This window comes from Grammomys surdaster, unplaced genomic scaffold, assembly GCF_004785775.1.
Source record: "Grammomys surdaster isolate TR1022 unplaced genomic scaffold, NIH_TR_1.0 63, whole genome shotgun sequence".
NCBI classification, from domain to species: Eukaryota; Metazoa; Chordata; class Mammalia; order Rodentia; family Muridae; genus Grammomys; species Grammomys surdaster.
This window is the reverse complement of record NW_021604565.1, coordinates 23,858,130-23,880,408: the sequence shown is the minus strand read 5'-3', so window position 1 is coordinate 23,880,408 and position 22,279 is coordinate 23,858,130. Positions and strand designations below refer to the sequence as shown.

Genomic DNA, 22,279 nt, shown 5'->3' with positions numbered 1-22,279 from the left:
TAAAATCATAAGGCATTAAGTTCCTAGCACTTCTTTTAAGACAGAGTAGTAAGAAAGAGTTAAGTCTCCAGTGCTTATTTTAGCACAAAACATAGTTAAATCTTCAGTGCTTAATAAAGCACTGAGAGTTAAAGAGAAGCCAAGCTAGCATTTAATAAAGCACAAATTGTAAGATTATAAGGCCAGGGATCATTCAGTCTTTAGCCTTTGCCCAACTCTGTGTTTCATCTCAGCTCAATTCCCTAAAGGCCAGAACAAGCTGGGTCATCTAGCCCTGTCGGGCTTTGAACTCTGCAATCATCAAGACTGGCCTTAAATTTCTGTTCCTCTTATCCCCACCACACAAGTGTAAGTGTTTTATCTTTTTTATCATTTATTTGACAGTTTTAACTCTTTAGAGTTATTACACCTGATCAAAGAGTTAATTTACTCTAAAAAACAAATATTTATTATCTATAATAATATCTAATATATCAACTAAGTTATATTTCATTAGAAGTAGGGATATTAAAGGAAAATACGTGTGACTACCTTGACAGTATTTGGAGAACCTCTGAACAAGATGACTTGATTGTGAATGTGTGGCTATAAACATAGTATATATAACTATATAGTACATGGCATAATTAAAGTAATACATTCAGAAGGAGACTGAAAATATTGATCACTGAACACTCACAGAGTTATATTTTACAGTAGGCATTATTTCTTTAGGAATCAGTTACTGCTTATGACTATTGTTCATGAGAAACTAAAAGTTGATTTTTATAAAATCAATCAACCAAACAAAATGTCTTTCTGATTAAATCTCATTTTTGTTTGTTTCTTTGTTTGTTTGGTTGGTTTTATCCTTGTTATTGTTTGCTTAAGACAGATAAACTCTTGCTGATAAGTAATATGGAAAGGTATTTGTACGACTTGGATTTTCTAGGTGTCCAAGTTATGGCCTGATAATTTCAGATCTGTCTACACAGACTTCTGTACAGTTCCAATTACCTAAAACACAATGTGTTCTATGCACTGACAGAAAAACTTTAAAAGAAATGGAGACCACTGTTACATACTCATAGGTATTCATCAACACTGCTGGCTTTAATTTCAGATGGCTTCTTTCTCATTTTCTCTCTCTCACATCCGTGTTCCCTTCTATGGATTTTTAAAATGTAAATAAGCTGTAAGAGCCTACATAGTGAATAGAAGACTTTAGAGTGCATAAGCCACAAGTTCAGAGAGCAGAAATGTCCTTCCTGCAGCAGAATTCAGCACTTCTGCGTAGAGAAAGATTAGGTTATTGTGGAGAGAACAAAATTTGTTACGTATCCTGAATATTCCAAAAGGCTGCATTTGTATATAATGGAAATTAAAATCTATCTTTTTAAAGAAATAGCATTTAAGCCCAGGTTGGCAGCAGAGAACTTTAATATCTAAATCTGAGTGGGAAATGCATGTTTATCCCAGCACTCAGGAGGCCAAGGCAGCAGATATCTGTGATTTTGAGACCAACATGGTCTCCACAGTTAGCTACAAGTCAGTGGGCTATGTATAATGAGGTTCTGTATCAAAACAAAACCCAAAATACAAGCAAGAAAAGCCAAAAACAAAATGTAAAAAAGTGAAACCTTCAAAAGCTAGAAATAAATAAATTCATTCTTCAGTAAATTCATTAGCTGAATAAAAACCAAGCTTTAGTTAACATGTGCAATATGTTTAAATTTAGATGACTACTTTAAAGAGAAACTTTAAACTTGAAGAGTTTTATCAATTTTTGAAGAATCTTCAGAGAATAATGGGCGCACCCACTCTCTCAGAAAAAAACAACAATTTTAAAATTTACCATAACAAAAATAGATATGAAAAGACTATAGTCAGTACACACAACCTAACTGTTAGTAGTAAAATTGCATTTGAAAATGAAAGGAAACAATCATCCTCAAGCCCTCTATGAGAAAATGATAATATAGTTTAGGACAATTATGAAAAATTAGACAATTTAGGTTGAGGGAAAAAATAGACAATTGAAATTTAAGAAATGCAAATCTCCAGAGAATTTCTAAGATTTGGAGAAAATCCTAAATCTGCAGATAAACAAGTACTGTAAACAAGGATACAGGGAAACTACCAAACTGGACCACTCCATGGACTGATTTACTAGAGACCAGAGTGCCACGGCTCTATCTTGAGGGGTCTCATGTAGAGAATGGTAGAAAAGCAAGCCTATTTTGTATCACAGCTGTGTGGGGTCTTTAAGCTGTTCTTGTTGCCTGAGAACTAGATGTCCTGGTCCAAATTGTTTGACTCTTTGGACAGATAAGTTTCTGTTAAACAGAAATTGCCTTAGGAGGTCTGCTTTTCTGATATACAGAAACATGCCTTTAAGCTTGTTTATCTGAAAACAAGCCTCCGGTTTACAGGACACAAATGTTTAGGACAATGCTACCAGCCAGGGTCATTTGTGGTGGATCTCACAGGTCATTTATGCTATTTTTCACTAAATTAGATATATAAAAAAACCCTCACAATGCCTTTGAAAATTACCATAACCTTAATATCAAAAACTTGTAAACAATAATTATGAAATTAAAATTGTATGCAAGTATTTTTTAAATTATATGATACATTCTGCAAAGTTGTCTTATTTAGTTTGTTATTGGTAAGAGAATATACTATAACAAAATCAAATTTTAGAAGAAAATGTTTATTTGGTGCATAGCTTCAGAGGGTGAGTCTCTGACCATTATCGTGAGAAGCATGTCAGTAGGCAGGCAGCCATGGTAGTCAAGCAGAAACTGAAAGCTCACATCTGCAGATACAATTGTGAGGCAGAGAGATTAGGTAGGGAAACTGTGAACTGTGTGAATCACTTGAAAACTCAGAGCACACCCCCAGTGACATATCTCTTACAAAAGAGTCATACCTCCTCATTTTTACCAATAATTCCACCCACTGGGGACAAAGCATTCAGATATATGAGTCACTGTTGAACTTTCTCATTTAAACTATCATATTATGTCAGTTTTTAAAATCCAGTATAGCACAAAGAAATACATCATACACATAAACATGTTTAATAAGCTCAAATTTCATAATATTGGCATTAAGGGAAAAACAAATAGGAATGTAATACAGTAAATTTTCTAATACACAAATGATAGAATAAAGGAAATATATATATTTCTAAATTCCTCAATGCGGGAATATGGTTTGTTTGGTTTGCTTTTTAGACAAGGTTTCTCTATGCAACCCTGGCTGTCCTTGAACTAGCTGTGTAGAACAGAGTGGCCTAGAACTCAGAGATCTGCCTGCCTATGCCTCCAAGTGCTAGGAAAAAAAGATATTCAATACCATCACATTGCGTTAACTTAATATTTGTAAAATATAAGATATAAAAGAAGTCAATAAAAAGGCATAAATTATGAGAACTTTGCTGAAGGTAATTATAATTTTATTGGATTTGTTCTGAGAAAGGTGTGATTTATTAACTGAGAAAGTAGCAAAACAAGCAAACAAAGAAAAATCCTACCAACTAACTTTATAAACTAATCTTAAAGGATGTTTTAATCTTTAAATTATGTGTCATAAAATATTGTTTTCTTAGAAACAAAGTTACACAGCTGTTTATTTATATTTTTAGAAACTAAAAGATTAGTCTGCTAAGTATTTGAACTTAAGAATTATTCATGTGGCATCTTCCTTTCTGGTTTGTGAAACTCATTCATTTCGTTGTCCTTCAGTAATATCCCCTTGGGAACAATGAAGATAGTTGCTGCTTTTTGTTGATATGCATACATACATACATACATACATACATATCTACTTTATGACTGGCCTCACACATTTTAATTATAAATATATTTTGCAGATTTACGATGGAAAAGATAAAACAACGCACTTGCTGGGTGCTTTTACGGGCGCATCTATGCGAGGATTGACACTAAGCAGTACATCAAATCAACTCTGGCTAGAGTTTAATTCTGACTCTGAAGGGACAGATGAAGGCTTTCAACTTGTCTACACCAGTAAGTATCTTTTAGAAAATAAAACTTGTTAACAAGTGCATTTATTTTCAATTATTGCTTATGGAGTTCACAATTTCTGTAGTTCTATATTTCTATATGAAGCTAAACAGTTTTCTTATGGATGAAAAAATTTCATTTCAATTCAATATTGATATCTACAACATCATATCTGTACCATGTATACTACATAATTTATTTTTCAGCTGTGCTGTCTTCACTTAGAATTTGGTGTTTAGTCTTTTATCCTCCACACCCCAATAACACCCAAACACATTTTAGGGTTTGATCTAAATTCCCTGAGCATCAGCTAACTATTGAACATCAAGATACATTTTAAATATTTCCTGACTGATGCTTACCCTATCTCTCTCAGCCAGAGATACCAAATACTTTAATACTTTGAAAAAATGCATAACTATTGTAAGATTTATCAAGTTGATTCATCTTTAAATTTCATCACAATTAAATTATGCAGAAAAATTCAGGAATTTATTTCTCTTCAATATGTCATTGTTATGTTTTGGTTGGAAATTACATCATTTTACTTCTACATGGAAAATTAAAATGTAGGCTGAATACTGACTTAATAAGACATTTGATACCTGGCTAAGTTTCAACCAGGGTACATATTAATTTGTAAAAGAAAATAGTCTTTAGAAGTGGGGCAAGAGAGATGGATCAGTCGTTAAGAGGATATGGGTTGATTCTCAACACCCATTCTGGCTAACAATCATCTGTAACTACTTTCCTGGGGGATCTGGTGACTGCTTCTGATATCAGAGGCACTACAAAACAGCATCATATGCAGGCAACAAACCTGTACAGATAAAACGAAAGTAAATAAATCCTTTAAAATTATTAGAAGCATTAAACAATTTGTGAATTAAAAATGGTGTGCTTAAAGAGTTAAATATCTAAGAAAAGAAGAATAACTTTCTTGGATACTTAAATCTTTATATCTAGTCATGCCCAAAGCTAGTCACACACACACACACACACGCACACACATACATATGCATATATATATGTATATATATATATGTAATTGAGTTAGTCTTACACAGTCATGATATATTTGTATTATACCTTGAATCAAATAGACTTTTTGGAAACACAATTGTATAAAATGATGCACAGCCATCACAGATTTAAAAAAAAACAAATTCAGAGATATTAAGTTAATATTTCTACAATTAATGGAGTCATAGAATTCAGAGACTCTAAAGGATCTAGAATGAAATATATATTATTTCAAATCAATATATATACATATATATATATATATGTATATATATATATATATTGAGAATTATTCTTTATATCTGAGGTATTTGGAAGAATGCACCATTGCAGGATTTAGACTTCAACTCACAGAGCTGTCTAAAATAACTAATTTGTTTAGAAGAGACTCTCTCACCAGTAAGTTTTTTATTAACTTAACTTTGAAGGTTGAGTGAAATAGTATCTGTGAGTCAAGCTTGGTGCAGCCATAATTGGCATTAGGGAGTTTAACCATTGTTCCAATCCTCCTGCTCCTAAAATCTAATGCCCTCATTGTATCACATCATTCTTTCTCATCCTCTTCAAAGTAATGGCTGCTAGGTGTTTTTCTTTAGAAATCTAAGACTTCTAAATGATTGTTGAGAAGGGAGGCAGCCAACTTTCAGGTGTTTTAGACAAAACAGTTTGGTTTATAACATATCTCTGAGGAGAAATCTAGGAAGAAATAGTTGAATTCCCTATAGTGTACCCAGATATGGTTCAGAAGAAGTAACATTTCCTTCAAAAATTCAAAGATGAGATTAGAAAGTAAGCTCATGGGTTTCTCCTCATGAAAATAGTCATTTTGGGCTTGAGAACGTGAGCTCATCTTTGCTTTACAAACTACTCTCAGAAATTAACTTGGTTATAGTGTCATTTGTGTCTTATGAATTTTTCAATACTAAAACTATGCTTCATTACAAAACCTTTTAGCTCTTTCAATTACAGTTATGTGTATTCAGTAAAAGGAAACCAAGTCATTTTGGTGGGCTACATCTTGTTAAAGGCTGACTTAGTAGATTGCCAATATTCATAGTCATAGATGATATGATTGGGTTAAATGATCTTTTGCCATTTCCTCTCCTCACTTTATTTACTAAGAATCCTACTATAGAAATGTTTATAATCTCAAGGGAAGACTTCAAGTATATTTGGACTCACTTACCTCTAGTTTGTTGCTTGCAATGATTCAATAATTCTCAGAGAACAAAGCCATTCCCAGTGACAGGTTCTCATTATAGTCAGGCAAGAGCTAGGTTTTAATGCCTTCTCTTGTATTCTAGCTTTATGAATGTACTACCAATTATTCAATTCATGTTCTATAATTTAGTTACTAACATGTCATTGATTATGCTAACCATGAAAAATAATCAGATGGCCCATCAACTTTAACTTTATTCTTAGTTCATAATTTACTTAATGCAAATGTGAGTAGAAAATAAGTAAATTACATGGAAGAATGGAGATGTTTCATACAGTTGCATGTCCTCAAAACCATTGACCAGATACGTTATGCATTTCTTTTACTATTTAAATATTAAAATAAAGTCAGGCAATGGAAGAAGTACTGACTATTGGTGCATTATATAGTACAACACCCCCCAAGAGAAATATCAAAGAAATGTCTCTTAAGTTTTTAGCTTTTATAAAACACATTGAATATAATTTCCTTTGCTAGAATAAAAAGTCATTATTATGTTCATGATTTCATATCAACAAAACTTTGTGCTCTTTCATTTGAATAACTAGTAATCTGTACATTGTTTATACTTTATTTCTGACATGTCTCAGACATATCAGTGAGTTGCTATAATTTTAAATTGTCTAAAAGAATATTCAACCAAAGAATGGCTGTGTCTGTAGGACATAACAAAAGAAAATTAAGAGTAGGTATTCTAGCAGAAATCTGTCAAGTCAATTTCACTTTCCCCTCTTCCAAACACTTTTTAGTAATTTAAAGTGAAATCTCGAATCTACATTCACTAGATTCTCTTGCTGCCATAGACCTGACTTTGAGTTCAGCCAGTAAACCTTCTATAACTGAGTTAATGGAATCAATGAAGTTATTATTCCAAGGGCAGCTGTAAGCCAAAATTTGATGCTGGCAGAAGGCTTTCTATTTCAGATGATCTGAACTTCCAATTTATTGAGAGGTGGGAATTATTTTTTACCTTATACTTCCTTCACACTTATAAACTCTTCAAAACCATCTAACTGTTTGACTACCAGCTATTAACTCATAACCACTAAAGGATTTTGATTTTCTTCTTTTTTTAAAGATATATTTATTCATTTCATATATATGAGTACACTATTGCTCTCTTCGAACACACCAGAAGAGGGCATCAGATCCCATTACAGATGATTGTGAGCCACAGTGTGGTTGCTGAGAATTGAACTCAAGACCTCTAGAAGAGCAGTCAGTGCTCTTAATCTCTGAGCCATCTCTCCAGCCCCAATTTTGATTTTCTTGACTAGATATTGGTTGCAGTTAAAAAACAGAAACAACTACGAACCTCTCTAGAGGCAAATAATAACAATAATAATAATAATAATAACAATAATAATAAATAAAAAGATTAAAATTAAAAGATGTCATTTACGTATAAATACAAACAAAAAATATACTCCATGAAAAAGTATTTTTCCTGCCATCAATTTTTTAAAAAGGCAAACAAAAGATATAGGCAAAAGACAACATCACAGAAAAAATATATTAGAGACAAATAAAATTAAGAAATTCAACCAAAGAAATATGCTAGTGCTTATTCCCAAGATAGATACAAAGTTTAAAAGGTGCAGAGTAGTAAATGTTAATAATACTTTTCAGATAGAGATATTCAAGTATACTAGGAACTATCAATTAAAAAGTCAGGTAAGAAAGAAATTTAGCAAGATACAGTAAAGTTGTTGGAAGTTTTAAGAATATGCCAAGTATATAGTTTGATGAAATAGCTTAAATTCTGGTGGTTTAGTAAAATGAAGAGTCAGTCAATGCTGAATAATAGTGGGTGAGAATAAGACACATCTTCATGTTCAGTGAAATATATAGTATCTTTAGCAGGACATTCTACTATCTTGCCTGGCGGATGAAATTTCAAAATTCTGTCAGTGACTAATTTTTAGATAGGAACGTTCTAGCTAGATTTTAAACTATCATCCAAAAAAAGAACCTGAAAGCTATGGAAAATGAAAAAAGAAGGGATAAAGGGTGATAATTTAATAATTTCTCCAGTTTTTGTTTAAAAACTTGACTTCAAGAGATTTCAGGTTGTAACAGAATACCTATGTATGGTGTCATGCTCAATATGTAGTAGCCATTATCTGATGACTTATTCAGTTTAATTAGTGATGATTATATGTTTTTTTATTAGACTACTTAGTGCTAAAATTGGATTTATTGTCTGATGACTTATACATTTTAATTAGTGATGAATATATATGTTTTTATTAGATTACTTAGTGATAAAATATAATTCAATATTATTCTTCAAAAATTTCTTCTTATTCCCTTTCTACCCTTTATTACATCTATAACAAACAAATTACATGTCATGTATGTGAATTTGAAGTATTTCCTCTTGATTAATTAGAAAAACTTCACAATCTTTTTATATACATAAATAATGTATATAAAAATAATTTTATTTATTAATAAATAAATAAAGTGATTGACACACATGCACATATATTGGAATATATCACTAATACCATGAAAATTAAATTGTAAAAATTTACATTCAGAAAATAAATACATATAGAATTCTAAAACAATACTGTTTTTAAGAATACCTAGACTAGCAACTGTAACCAATTTTTAAATACTTAATTTTTATTTAGAATTTTCTCATACATTATTCTTTTTTATATTTTATTTCTGATATATCATTTATTGATTTCTTTTGTTCCCTCTAAACCCTCTCATATGCTCATAAACGCTTCTTTGCTTCCTTTCAAAATCATGGCCTCTATTTTCATTAACTACTGCTACCCGCATATATATATTCCTTAATATAACTCGTTCAGTCTGTATAGTGTTACTTAAATGTACATTTGTAGAGATGACAATTTCATATTGCATAAGCAATTGTTGTGTTCTCTTGGAAAGATGATTTCTCCCACTCTGAACATTCCTTCATTCCCTGTAGTTCCTTGTGGAAGGTTAATGACTTGTGTTCTGTCCCCAGTCCATGTTGAAATGTTTGTTGTCCATACTTAGCTTATATTTAGCCTGTAATTTTGGTGATACTTCATAGGTGTGATTTCTGACATTAGGAGGAGATATGGTCTCAAAACAAATTCCATCAACCACTAGCTCTTGCAATCTTTCCACCACCACTTCTACCACGTTCTCTGAGCCTAGGGTGTGGAAGATTTTTGTACATGTATTGAGTGCGGTTAGGTTCCAGAACTCTACATTTGTATTGGCTGTGGTTTTCTATAATGCTCTCAATCTGTTGTAAAATGTGAAGTGAAGAATAAACATATCAGTTATTTATAAAAACAAATATTTAGCATATAGTTAGGGATTTTAGCTGTTTAGTAAACTAGTGGTTATAAGTGCTCCTCCAGCTTCACTAGCCTTGGATAGTTGATAGATTTCTATACCAGGTATGATTTCCCTCTAATCTTAAATCGAATTAGAGAGCTGCTGCTTACCATTAAGATATGCTGGTCACTGCTGCACCCCTAGGGTTATCATGCTATACTGGTCATTGTTCTAGTTCACAGGCATCATAGCTGGGTGAGACTGTTGTTTGCTTCCCTCAGTTAGAAACTTCTATTGTGCCTTCTCATACTATGAAAACTAGGCCTCAGGAAGCAAAGTCTAGATTTTGAATATATTCTTTTGCCTCATCCAACTCTTCCCAGATCTTCCATCTCTGCTTACCCAGCCAAGTTCATATTCTGTCTCTTGGTCTGTTTCTCTGTGTTTCTCTGTCTCTGTTTCTCTATGTATTTCCCCTTTTCTGTTTCTCTCTCTCTCCCTATTTCTCTCTATCTCTGTTTCTCTGTCTCCTCTTTCCCTTTCCCTCCCTCCCTCCCTCCCTCCCTCCCTCCCTCCCTCCCTCCCTCCCTCCCTTCTTCACTCTCCCCCTACTCTCTCTCCCTCTCTCGCTCTCTCTCTCTCTCTCTCTCTCTCTCTCTCTCTCTCTGTATGTGTGTGTGTTTACCTCCAAAAAGAAAGTAATTAAAAGATTACTTTATTTTGTCACCTTCCATCATTAATCTTTTTTTGAGACTTACAGTTTCAAAATACATTTATTTACTCTATCCTTTTGTTTTGGAAACTACAGGTCCATTAATAGAGCAATGTGATAGTCATTATTCCAGGCCCTGTGGTGCTCATAGCCTCAACTGTAGTTGGGGAAGGAAAACTTCCTTAAAGACCCTAGATAATACACTGAGACAATGTGAAAGATAAAATGTTATAGAAACTACAACATTGTAAAGCCATTGCTTTACAATGGCTTTACATTGCTGAGGCCTAGGTAGACTTGTTTTTCTTTAGATTGCCTTGTTGCAGGTCATTATAACAAGAATGATTGTTGACTAAAATAAAAAAGTGGTTATAAATAATCCATTCTATTTCTTATGTGTCCAGAGCTCTGTTAAACCGCTTCTTTGGCTTATATGCAGGAGAAAGAATTCACTACTCAGTGTCACTGTTTTTACATACCACTACCCCTCATAGAACACTTACCCAGGTATTCTAATGCTAGTGCACATGGCCCTATTCCATATAAGTATAAAGGGCAAAAGAAAAAAAATAAAAAAATAAAACAAAAAAGAAGGAAGAACAATACATGACAATAAAATCTCACAAAGCTGTTTATAGTAGACTTTATTGTATTTCACATAAATAAATGCATGAAAAAAGTATGCTATATTGAACACACACACACACATATATATAAATATATGTGCGAACAACCTGATTAACATAATAAAGATTTCAGAAGAAAAAGGACCAAATTAAACAATACCAACAACAAGACTTGGAAAGATAAAATGGGAAATTGCATTTATTTTACAATATTTATATCTTTTATGCTGTTACTATTAATAAGAATATGTTAATAGGACTATGATATGAATGTTGACCTAAGGAAATTGAGTATAATATTAAGTTAAAATACAATAGTTTTGATATAAGTTGTTAGGGAATTCAATTTCATAAATTTTAAATAATACCTAAAAATAAATCATAAATAAAAAAATCTCATACGTGATAAGATAAGCTGTCAGCTTAACTTATACAGAAACTCTGCAGCATATAGATAGTGTCCATTTTGAGTTCATTTTCTGCTCTACAAATTTTTTATTTCATTGCACTATTAAATTTTACTAGTTACAGTGAATATTGGTCACATACTTGAAGCTTCATTCAAGTCTTTATTTAATTGTCAGTATCAACTGAGCTTTCAGTGAAAAGACAGTTTTGAATATTTATGAAAGAGCAACAATGAGTCTACGGAATTGAGCTAAATTATGTTGTACTCTGTAGTTTACCCAGAATTGCCTGGGTGTGTTTTCCTCCATAAAGAAATGCTTTATAAAGTATCCTGATTTGCAAGAACATCTTCATTTTGTGTCATCACCAGCAATTCCCAATCATATTCACAGAATGTTCACATTAAGGAAAAACGAGTTTGATAATAAATCTTGAAAACAAAGCTTGATTTACATTTTGATTTGAAAAGAAATGTATGATAAAACTCAAAAAGGGCTGTGCACCAAATCCCAGACAGAAGACTCTAGTCTAGTAGGAAGAATACAAACCTGTCATTTTTGGTTAGAGATAATTTAAATATGCTATTAAATATGCATATTAGATCAAAGTAGAGTGTCCCTGAAAATTAGTTTTTACTACTACAATATCTTCTGTTTGGAATATTTATTTGCTTGAATACATGTGGTGGATTTCATTAGATCTCTCATGATGTGAACCAGTGACAGCTGCCCTCTTTTATGATTCTCCTTGAAGATGCCAACATTTTTAAACATCTGGGGCTATCATGAATTAATCCAAAGAGGGAGTATTTGAAGCTCCTATGTTTTAATTCTATCTCAAATTTTATTTTTAGAACAATTTCTCCAAAATCCTCATTTTTCAGAATCATTGGGTGTCTGATATGTGCAAGATTTGTGCTGTGTAGGCATTGTAAAAGAAAAATAAAATAATACCAGAAAATTAAGAAGTATATTAAGAAACTAAAGTTTGTATATGTACTCAAATGTGCAGTATTGTTTTGTGGCTTAAATGTTTTATCCACTAGGAGAGACTAGGCTCCTTAATCAGTCATGTTATCTGAACCTACATCAATTGTCAGAGTAATTTAGTACACATATAAACATACAAGCATTATGTATGTTCCAGTAATATAGAAATTCAATAGGGTGACCTAATGATTTAACCCTGGTAATCATGCATGTTAGTTTCTGACAGGTATTAAAATGGGGAATTCCTGTCATCCCCTCCTGTGATTTAGTAAACTACAACATTGCTTCAAATCCTTTTCTTATATTTATATTTGCTAAATTTATAAATATAAGCAATATACTTACTTATAATTATTGATTCTTAATTTAGGACATTCACAGTTATAAATAAAAAGAAAAAAGGCATATGATTTAGGTCCAGAAGTGCTCAACAACTACAATAGTTGCTGACCCCACAACTCTTCTATCAAGTAATTAATTCAACATGGAAGTTCTCAGAGAGCTTATATAAGATTTTAATGGAAATTCTATTGCATAAACCTATCGACTGTATCATTTTCCAGTGGTAACTACATAGACACCCAGTTCAATCTGCTTCTCTTAGCACTTAAGTAGCTGTAACTGCTGAAATTTTGAACACTTTAGTCAATGATCAGTTCCTTTGCCAAATAGCCTCCTTTTAGTTTGCAAGAGAAGATAGTTCTGAGCTAGTCTAGATTTTAAAAATGGACACATTTTCATGTTATTATCATTCATAAAGAACTCAGATGCAATATGAAACTGGGAGGAATATTTATTATAAAACAAAATGAAAACATACATCATAGGAGGCCTGCAGATCCTAGAATGAGATACCCATTCTCATACCCACCCCCATCTCTACAAGTTTTAATAGTTAATTTTATGGGCAAGCTAGTTGGTGGGTAGATTATTCATGAATTAAGGAAGTGTAAAATTTGGAAATGCCAAGACTAGGTCAGAATTTCCCAGGATTTATTTATTTATTTCCCTTTTCTGACATATGACAAAGTTATAATGGGAAACATCAACATTGCTAGTCTGATGCTGTGGAGACTCCATTGTAGTGGGACAAAACAAAAATAATCATGGTGTCCGTCAGCCTCTGCAGATTCCAAGTATCCTGATGCTTTGTGCCAAAACAAAACTAAGTATATGCTTCTCTTTATTACCTACTTTACTCAATAGTTGCTTTATTATTATATTAGTTACTACATATTAATTACATTTCTGTTGCTATGATAAAGTACCAGGAGGCAAAAAAAAAAAAAAAAAAAAAAAAACTTGAGGAACCAAAGGCATCATCTTGGTTTGCAATTCTAGAGGCTAGTGTGGATTCATGAAGGGAAGAAGGCAGGGCATATACACTAGCTGATCATATGTATTTCTTGAGAAACAGAAGTGAAGAGTGGCTATAAACAGACAAAGCCCATGCCCAGGGACATACTTCTCCCAGCACATCTATATATCCTAAAGATTTCATAACCACCCCAAATAGTACCATTAGCTGGGGCCCAAGTATGCAAATACATAAATTCTTGAGGAACACTTCTTATTTAATCATCCAGACTTCTTAAATTATAATGCATTTAAAGCAGCTTTTAATTTTGTAATCTAGTATTATGCCAACACCTTTGAGGCAATCAGAAACTTAATACTGTGTGCCATTACACAGAGATACAAGCTATATCACTGATAAACCAAAACATAATGTTCAAGAAAAAGCTTTCTGTGATGAGTAAATGTAAGTAATGCTAGATGTGATATGAGTAATTCAAGTAGAAACTATAATCATATTTGAAGGGATAAATGAAAGAAGCAGATTCTGTAATCTCAAATTCTCTCTTTAAACACTTTCTTCAAGCAATTTCTTTTGCTCTCTCAGGTTTTGAACTTTCGCATTGTGAAGACCCAGGCATTCCACAGTTTGGATACAAGATCAGTGACCAAGGCCACTTTGCTGGCAGCACCATCATCTATGGATGCAATCCAGGCTACACCCTCCATGGAAGCAGCCTTCTCAAGTGCATGACCGGGGAGAGAAGGGCCTGGGACTACCCTCTGCCTTCCTGTATTGGTAGGATGCTTTCTCAGATTCTTACAAAGTATGTCTGTGGGATGATATTAATACACAACTATATAAAATGCCCATGTTTTAAGGAGTTGCCTCCACATGCAACTCATAAGAAGTTAAAGACCTTATATTCACCAGAAGGTCAAGGTGAAATATATGAGTCCTTTTCTTAATCTGGCCAATGTGTATACTTTGAGGTGTTGCTGTAGTCTGTGCAGAGATATTATATTTTTGCTTTTGATAAAAAAAATTAACTCACTGCAAGAATGTTATGTTTTCATCATGTGCTTTTTATTGAATCTCATTGATCAGCTTTGTTTTGATTTAAAAAGATCAATTCACATTTCTGAATCAAAATGGATGTAAAAGCAAAAAATTTTTCTCAGTAACTTTAAAAGCACCTTTTATGTGTAGAAGCGCCTTTGAAAAAAATATCAGAAAATATATCTGTTTCCTTAAGTATGACAGCGTGAAAATAAACTGCAGTATGAAAAGGCCTGTGAAAAGCATAGATAAGACATATCCCTGACCTGATGCTACAGTGATCATTACATTTCTAGTTCGCGTTAGCTTAATATCATTTTATCTCTATTGTAAGGCAGATAACAAATTAGGATAGGGGAGTAGAAAGATGAATTTCCAAATATCCACAGATACTCTTGTTATTCACGTTCCTCTTTTACCTTCAAAAGATCAAAAAGTTCCATTTCAAATAACAGAATAAGGAAATAAAGCAACAGTATAACAAATCCTAGCACTTCAGTAAGGAGCAGAAACACTATGATTCCCAAGCCACGCCAGACTGCATTTTTTTCTTTTTCTATTTTCTCTTTTTGTTTTGTTTTGTCTTTTCAAGACAGGGTGTCTCTGTGTAGCCCTGGTTGTCCTGGAACTCACTCTGTAGACTAGGCTGGCCTTGAACTCAGAAATCCACCTGCCTCTGCCTCTCAAGCCACCACTGAGGAGACAAAAACCACTGTGTCTTGCCAATGGGGATAAAAGTTAATATGTTTTCAAACACAGTTTTACCGGGGTTTAATTTAAATGTGCAAAACTCCATGCATATTTAATCTTTTTAAAGTATGTTTTAGATATACTTTTGTAACTTCTGGTAGTTCATTAAAACATTGATTCCCAATGAGACAAACAGCTATCACAATAGCACATTTCAGACTAAAGCACAAGATAACATATATTTAGAAAATTAAAAAATAAAAAATGTAGAAAACTGCATTTAAATGTAAGATACACTATGGCATGTGAAATGAAAACTACTAAAAAGTTGAACTGGATAAATAAAATATCAATGCTCTTTTCAAAGTAATATATGCCTAACATAGTGATAAATCAAAAAAAGGAAATGTACACTACTTATTGTATATTATGTGCAACTACTTATTATTGTACATTGTTGAAAAAGTTCTTATTTGAAAAAACAAACAAATGTGATAAAGACAGAGCTCGTTAGTTTTTCTAAGCTTGACCCAGACTAGAATTACATAGGAGAAGAAACCTTACTTGAAACTCCACCTTTATCACTCTGGCCTATAGGCATAAGAAGATGCATTTACATGATTAATTATTGAAATGGGCGTCTCAGCCTATGGAGGACAGTACCAGGTCTGAGCCAGTTGTCCCAACATGACTGTTAAAGGTGCCTGGGCAAGGGATAAGAAACAGGTCTATAAGCAGCATCCCTCATTTGTTACTGCTTCAGATCCTGTCTCCAAGTTCCTACTTACATTTCTGTGCTATCTTCCATGAATTATAGGTTTGGCTTTTGCTGGGGAAACAAAGATACATGACCTCTGTCCATTGAAGTTGGTTGATATATCACAGTTATCCAAAGCAAAATAAGACAGTAATATAGTTCTTTAAGCATTATTATTCTTTCACGTAAACATAACCTATTGTAAAGTTGTAGCAAAATAATAATTCCTATACCTCTCTAAGTATAAACACCAATGTGCCAAACTGGCAAAATCAATAGAATCCTTTTATCTCTAATTTGAGATATTTGTTAATTTTTAGGTTATTGACACAAGCAGTTGTATAGGCTAGCAAGTCCAAAATCCAGGCTCATTCAGCAGGTTTCAAATTGATACAAATACTAAAGCCCTAGTTTTGAGACTAAAAAAAAAAACAAAAAGAAATGGTTTTTCTCCTATACCTTACAATGGATGGAATGAGACCCATCTGAAAGAGTTATCCATGGTAAACTGATTACTCCAGTAAAACAATTACAGATCTTAACTACTTATTAACTGCATTCATACCTAGATGAGTTCACCAAATAACTAAACACTATAGCCTAGTTAACATTTTAACTAAAGTAATAATCAGAATATTGTAATACAACCTCTAGAACTATGGGAAAAACTGTATTTATGGAGACCATAAGCTTACACTATTATATCCTGGTGTCACCAAAGAAAAAAAACTTTCTCATTTTGATCACTTTTTCTAATGATATTAATGATGCTTTACATAAAAAAATTCAATTTGTTTAAGAAACTGTTTTTAAAAAAAACAGAAAATAACCTATTTCTTCCAATATTTAAGTAAATATGTTTTTGTATTGAGCTTGGAGAAAATAAATAATATGCAGAACCCGTAGTTATACAATACACTGGATAGGGCTTCTGCGCCCCTGGGGTTCACACATGTGGAGCAGTAAGTTCCCAACAGTTCATCGTCTGCATGCTCTTTTCTTCAGCACAGAAAGTTCTTTGTAAATTGTTGCTTTGTGAAAGTCAAATCACTTCAGACATCCCCGTAGTGTTCAATACCATAAGACAGAGGAAGAGTCTCCAAAAAGAGAAAATTAATTAGAATCTGTGGCAATATTTAGATTTCAATTTAATAAATTTTATAAAAGTTAGAGGCCACATGTAAGCAAAACGATGTTACATTTCACTGAAGTAAAGAATCAAATGAAAATGCCAAACGATCTGAGAGATTCAAAAAAGGAAGTGTTTTTTATTGGATATTTTATTTATTTACATTTCAAATGTTATCCCATTTCCCCTTTGCAACCTCCCTATCCCCTAATCCCTCCCCCCCCCACCCCTGCTTCTATGAGGGTGCTCTCGCTCCCTCCCACGCTTTCCCACCCACTCCCACCTCACTGCCCTGGCTATGCTGGGGCATCTAGTCTTCACAGGACCAACAGCCTCTCTTCAAATTGATGCCAGATAAGGCCATCCTCTGCTACATATGCAGCTGGAGCCATGGGTCTTTCCATGTGTACTCTTCGGTTGGTGGTTTAGTCCCTGGGAGCTCTGGGGGTTCTCGTTGGTTGATATTGCTGTTCTTCCTATGGGGTTGGAAACCCCCTCAGCCCCTTCAGTCCCTGTGCTGGGTCCAATGGCTACCTGTGAACATCCACCTCTGTATTTGTCAGGCTCTGGCAAAGCCTCTCAGGAGACAGCTGTATCAGGCTTCTGTCAGCAAGCACTTCTTGCCATCCGCAATAGTGTCTGGGTTTGGTGTCTGTATACGGGATGGATCCCCAGGTAGGGAAGTCTCTGATGGCCTGTCCTTCAGTCTCTGCTCCACATTTTGTCCCCATATTTCCTTTAGAAAGGAGCAATTCTGGGTTAAAATTTTAAAATGGCTTGAAGTTGACTGAAGGCCAGTGGAGTTTAGATTGCCTGGGGGAATGAATTTTTCTCAGAGGTGGGGTACAAGATGAATTATTCACCCCACCATTCACTAACACTGAGCATCTTGCCATCTGCTTCCCTTGTAACATGATTATTATTTAACAAAACATCTTGAAATGTTTTGAAGCCAAGTTTATAAATTTTAAGTGTGTCCTTTACTTATCCCACAATTTAATTTGTTTTTGGTCTCATAATATCTGAAACTATACCATTTTATTATATTTATATTCTTGCTTCAATTAAATCATTAAGAAAGCGTATTTAAACATTTACATTCAAGAAAGACTGAGGGTGAATCTTTATTTTCTTTACTGTGAACCTACATATATTCTCAAGAAATTTATAGATTGTCTCGGAAAGATAGGGTATGAAGTTGTGACTTGAAATGTGACTATATTTCACCAGCTGAATGTGGCGGCCGTTTCAAAGGAGAATCGTCAGGAAGGATCTTGTCCCCTGGCTATCCCTTTCCATATGATAATAACCTTCGCTGCATGTGGATGATTGAAGTAGATCCAGGAAACATTGTAAGGTAAATTACATGATTTTCCTGATCAGTGGCTATATAAATATCCATCAATAACACTAATGTTCGGTATGCTTCACCTTCATGAAGGAAAACAAGTTCCTCATGTGCCTAGAATAACAAAAATACGGTTAGCACACATTGCTGATTCATAGGCTGCAGGAATGAGTCTGTAACCCCTACAAGAAGCTTCTATGGACAGAAAGTAGCACCAAGGTTGAGAGTGTTTTGGTGCTTCTTGTGATCTGTGCTCTGTGAATTCCCAGTGGCTTAAGAAGCTTGATCCATCATTTTGATAAGTACATAATCTGTGTAACCTCACTAATGTGAAGGAGAAACATAAATGTAGCAGGCCTTGACAGTCCCTCTCTTCCCTGTTCTTGGAGTCTGCTTTCTGACCCTTTATATTTGATTTCTCTTCCCTACTGAGTTTTGATAGGAAGTTCACACATGTCATGTCGTAGCAGCCTGATAAATTCCAAACTTTGCCTCCTAAATACATATGTCAGGTTTCATGGCTTTTACAAGCTCCCAATCCAGCTTAGCTTTTAGGATTTCAAATGGGTATAAATTAATAACTGAATCATGTGTCCTTAACATATGAAACAGCTATTCCATTAGAATTCACAGTAAAGTTAAAAGTAAGACTAGCCTTTAAACTAGCCAGAAAATTTTGCTCTCTGATGTAAATGAAATTCAGACAGGTTTCAAGGTGGTGAACTTCACTGAATGCAGTAGAAACTACTGCATTGCCTTTGTAAGGCAACAAAGAACTCAGAATGGGCTATGTTAGATCTGTTCTCAACTTGTGGATCTTTAGGTCAACATAGTTTTAGTTAAGATTAAAATTCTTAGACAAAAAAATTTAATTCAGCAAGACTCTGGGATCTTTTAACTAACAAACAGCTTTTTGATATTAACATAAAAATTGAGAGCTCTAGTAGTTCAATATCAATCAAAAACCATATACAAAGAGTCTAGCCAGGTTTCACAATGGAACCAAAATAACATGATAATTTTATACAGATTAGCAAAAACAGACCAGCTTTTATATGATACAGTGGTAAACGCATGTGCTGTGAAGTCAGACAATTAAATTTAATGAGTGTCACAGATTCTCTTTCAGCAATTATTTGATATATCTAAACTACGTTCACAACATCCATAAAATTGAGATAATAATTGTTTCTACTCCATAAGGTCATTACAACGATTAGACAAAGTATTAGTAATGCATTTTGTTCAAAGAACTGTGACATAGAATGTCCTTTATATGTATTTATTTTCATTACCACAGTTAAAATTTATGAACATTGAAAAAAGTGACATAAGATTTCTATAATTTGCAATAATGTTGAAATCATGTATTAAATGCTTTTCTAAGGGTGTATATTCTGCTGTTAAGAATCGTTCTTTTTGGTGATCGTTGCCATTACAGAATTTACTCTTTATTCTTAGAAAAGAGTTGCAGAGATTCAAAGCAACAATATATGTTTGTTCTGCTCTTTTGTTAATATGGTTCTCTTCCTTATTTAAGATAATCAAAGATGTCTGGTTTTCCCACAGCCTACAGTTTCTTGCTTTTGATACAGAAGCATCACATGATATACTCCGAGTTTGGGATGGTCCACCAGAAAATGAGATGCTATTAAAAGAAGTTAGTGGATCACTTATTCCTGATGGTATTCACAGCACCCTCAACATAGTGACTATCCAGTTTGATACAGACTTTTATATCAGCAAATCTGGATTTGCAATTCAGTTTTCAAGTAAGCTTTTTTCTGTTTGATTTCATAAAGCAAAAAGAAATGTACAATTATCCCATAAAAATTTACTCCTCTATATTTTCATTTTCATCATTATGAATGCGCAATATTAGTGTTTCTATTTCACAGAAAGTGAAACAATATATACTTGCAATTTACTGTGTTTATTAATTACCAGCTCTTAAGAAATAATCCTTAAAATAATAATGGTGTTAAAATAATTTAGCTGAAGAAATAATTATATCACAAAGTCTTGTGTAAGTTGAACACCACTCATTCAAAATTATTGGGCTCAAAAGTGTTTCAGATTAAGAATTTTTTATGAGTGTATAGATATTTAAATTAACCTAGTGAGATATTTTAGGAATTTGTCTAAATGCAAAATTCATTTATGTTTCATGTACACCTTAGAAATATGGCTTGAGTGTATTATCATATAACTATTTGTGCACCTGTACTTTCAGTAAGACTGATTACATGAGATGTGGTGTGGAATTTTCCACACTTGAAACATCATAGTTATTCAAAATAGTTATGCTTAGCATGGGATATCATAAAATCATAATATATGAAAGGGTTTCTTTAAAAAATAGGAAATAAAGAATACTGATTTTTAATTTTTATTTTATATATAATTCTTAAAACAAACCAGTGAAATATAATATTAGTAATATATTTTACATATAGTAATTATATATGGAGATAGTGATTTGTTGCATAATATTATTAATATGATTAATATATAGTGAATAACAAAATACATAGTATATTTTATGCATTTTATTACATATTTTATTATTCATTAAAGAAAAGGAAAACAGAGTAGGGACTAGAGAGTTGTTTTAGCGGATAAAAGTACTTTCTCTGTAAGTATGAAGACTTGAATTTAGATCTACAGAACCCAAGAAATGGACAGTCATGGCTACATCTACACTGTGGACTCACTGAAATAGTGAGTGTCTAATTCTATGAAAACAATCACTCAGAAAATTATCATTTTTTGGGTTTGTTTATCTTTCATTCATAATATCATATAGGTCTATTTTATTTCTGTGTTTTTCTTTTTATTTACTAAGGTTTTTAAAGTATGAATAAGATGGCAGAGATGTGTTCAACCCTCATTCTTTCAAATGGTAGTTTAAAATCAGCTTCGGTTTCTCTACATTAGTAATACAGTTAGTAATTTAAATGACTGCCATGATGAGGTTCTGAATATACTAATGTAAAATGTCCTTTGAAATGTATCTGTGACTTCAACGTCCATCTACTTTTTAATTCTTTCCTGGGGAGGGGGGTTTATAAACATTTGTTTGTAAAATGAGTGGCTTATTTTTTATATGTGTTATATTTGCAAGTCATGTTAAAGTTTTAGAAACATCTGTCATACTAAGTCTTAAATGAATCTGCTTTTACAATAGATGATCAGAAATGTACACTACTGCTTACTGTAGCTACCCAGTTGATAAGTATATCATAGGCACAATCAATTAATGCAAATTTCTCTCCTGAATGTCTTTTGTAATAATGCATATGTTTACCAAGCTTCTAAAGTGAAAAAAATAGTTATTTTCAGGCACAATGTCTTGATTATTGCCAAGATCCCTCAATTTTGCATTTATGTACAAAATTTCATTTGATCCCAACACATCTGTAAAAAATATATGCTAGCATCCATTTCATAGATACATACACAGAGACTGGAAAGTCAATTGGTTTATTAGCAGTCATATAACTAACAGATATCTAGAATGTGGTCCGTTTGTGTCTGAATGTAGATGAGTATCAGGCCTGATGAATAGAAAATACTTAACAGTTATCACTATTGTATCATTATTGCAGAAATATTTATGCAACATATACATTATAGCAGATATATACTGGTATATATATAGAGAGAGATAGAGATAGATAGATAGATAGATAGATAGATAGATAGATAGATAGATAGA

The 22,279-nt window shown here is 33.0% G+C and overlaps 1 protein-coding gene across 3 annotated transcripts in view; it reads left to right on the top strand.

Annotated features, from left to right (window-relative positions):
* The window catches only part of Csmd3 (CUB and Sushi multiple domains 3), a 1,130,934-nt gene that overhangs the window by 802,151 nt on the left and 306,504 nt on the right, over positions 1-22,279 (top strand). For all 3 annotated transcript variants that reach the window (XM_028765583.1, XM_028765601.1, XM_028765593.1), the window contains 4 exons: positions 3,860-4,016; positions 14,185-14,376; positions 18,444-18,570; positions 20,131-20,333. In XM_028765583.1, the coding sequence (XP_028621416.1) occupies positions 3,860-4,016; positions 14,185-14,376; positions 18,444-18,570; positions 20,131-20,333 (679 nt within the window). The remainder of the gene's footprint in view (positions 1-3,859; positions 4,017-14,184; positions 14,377-18,443; positions 18,571-20,130; positions 20,334-22,279) is intronic.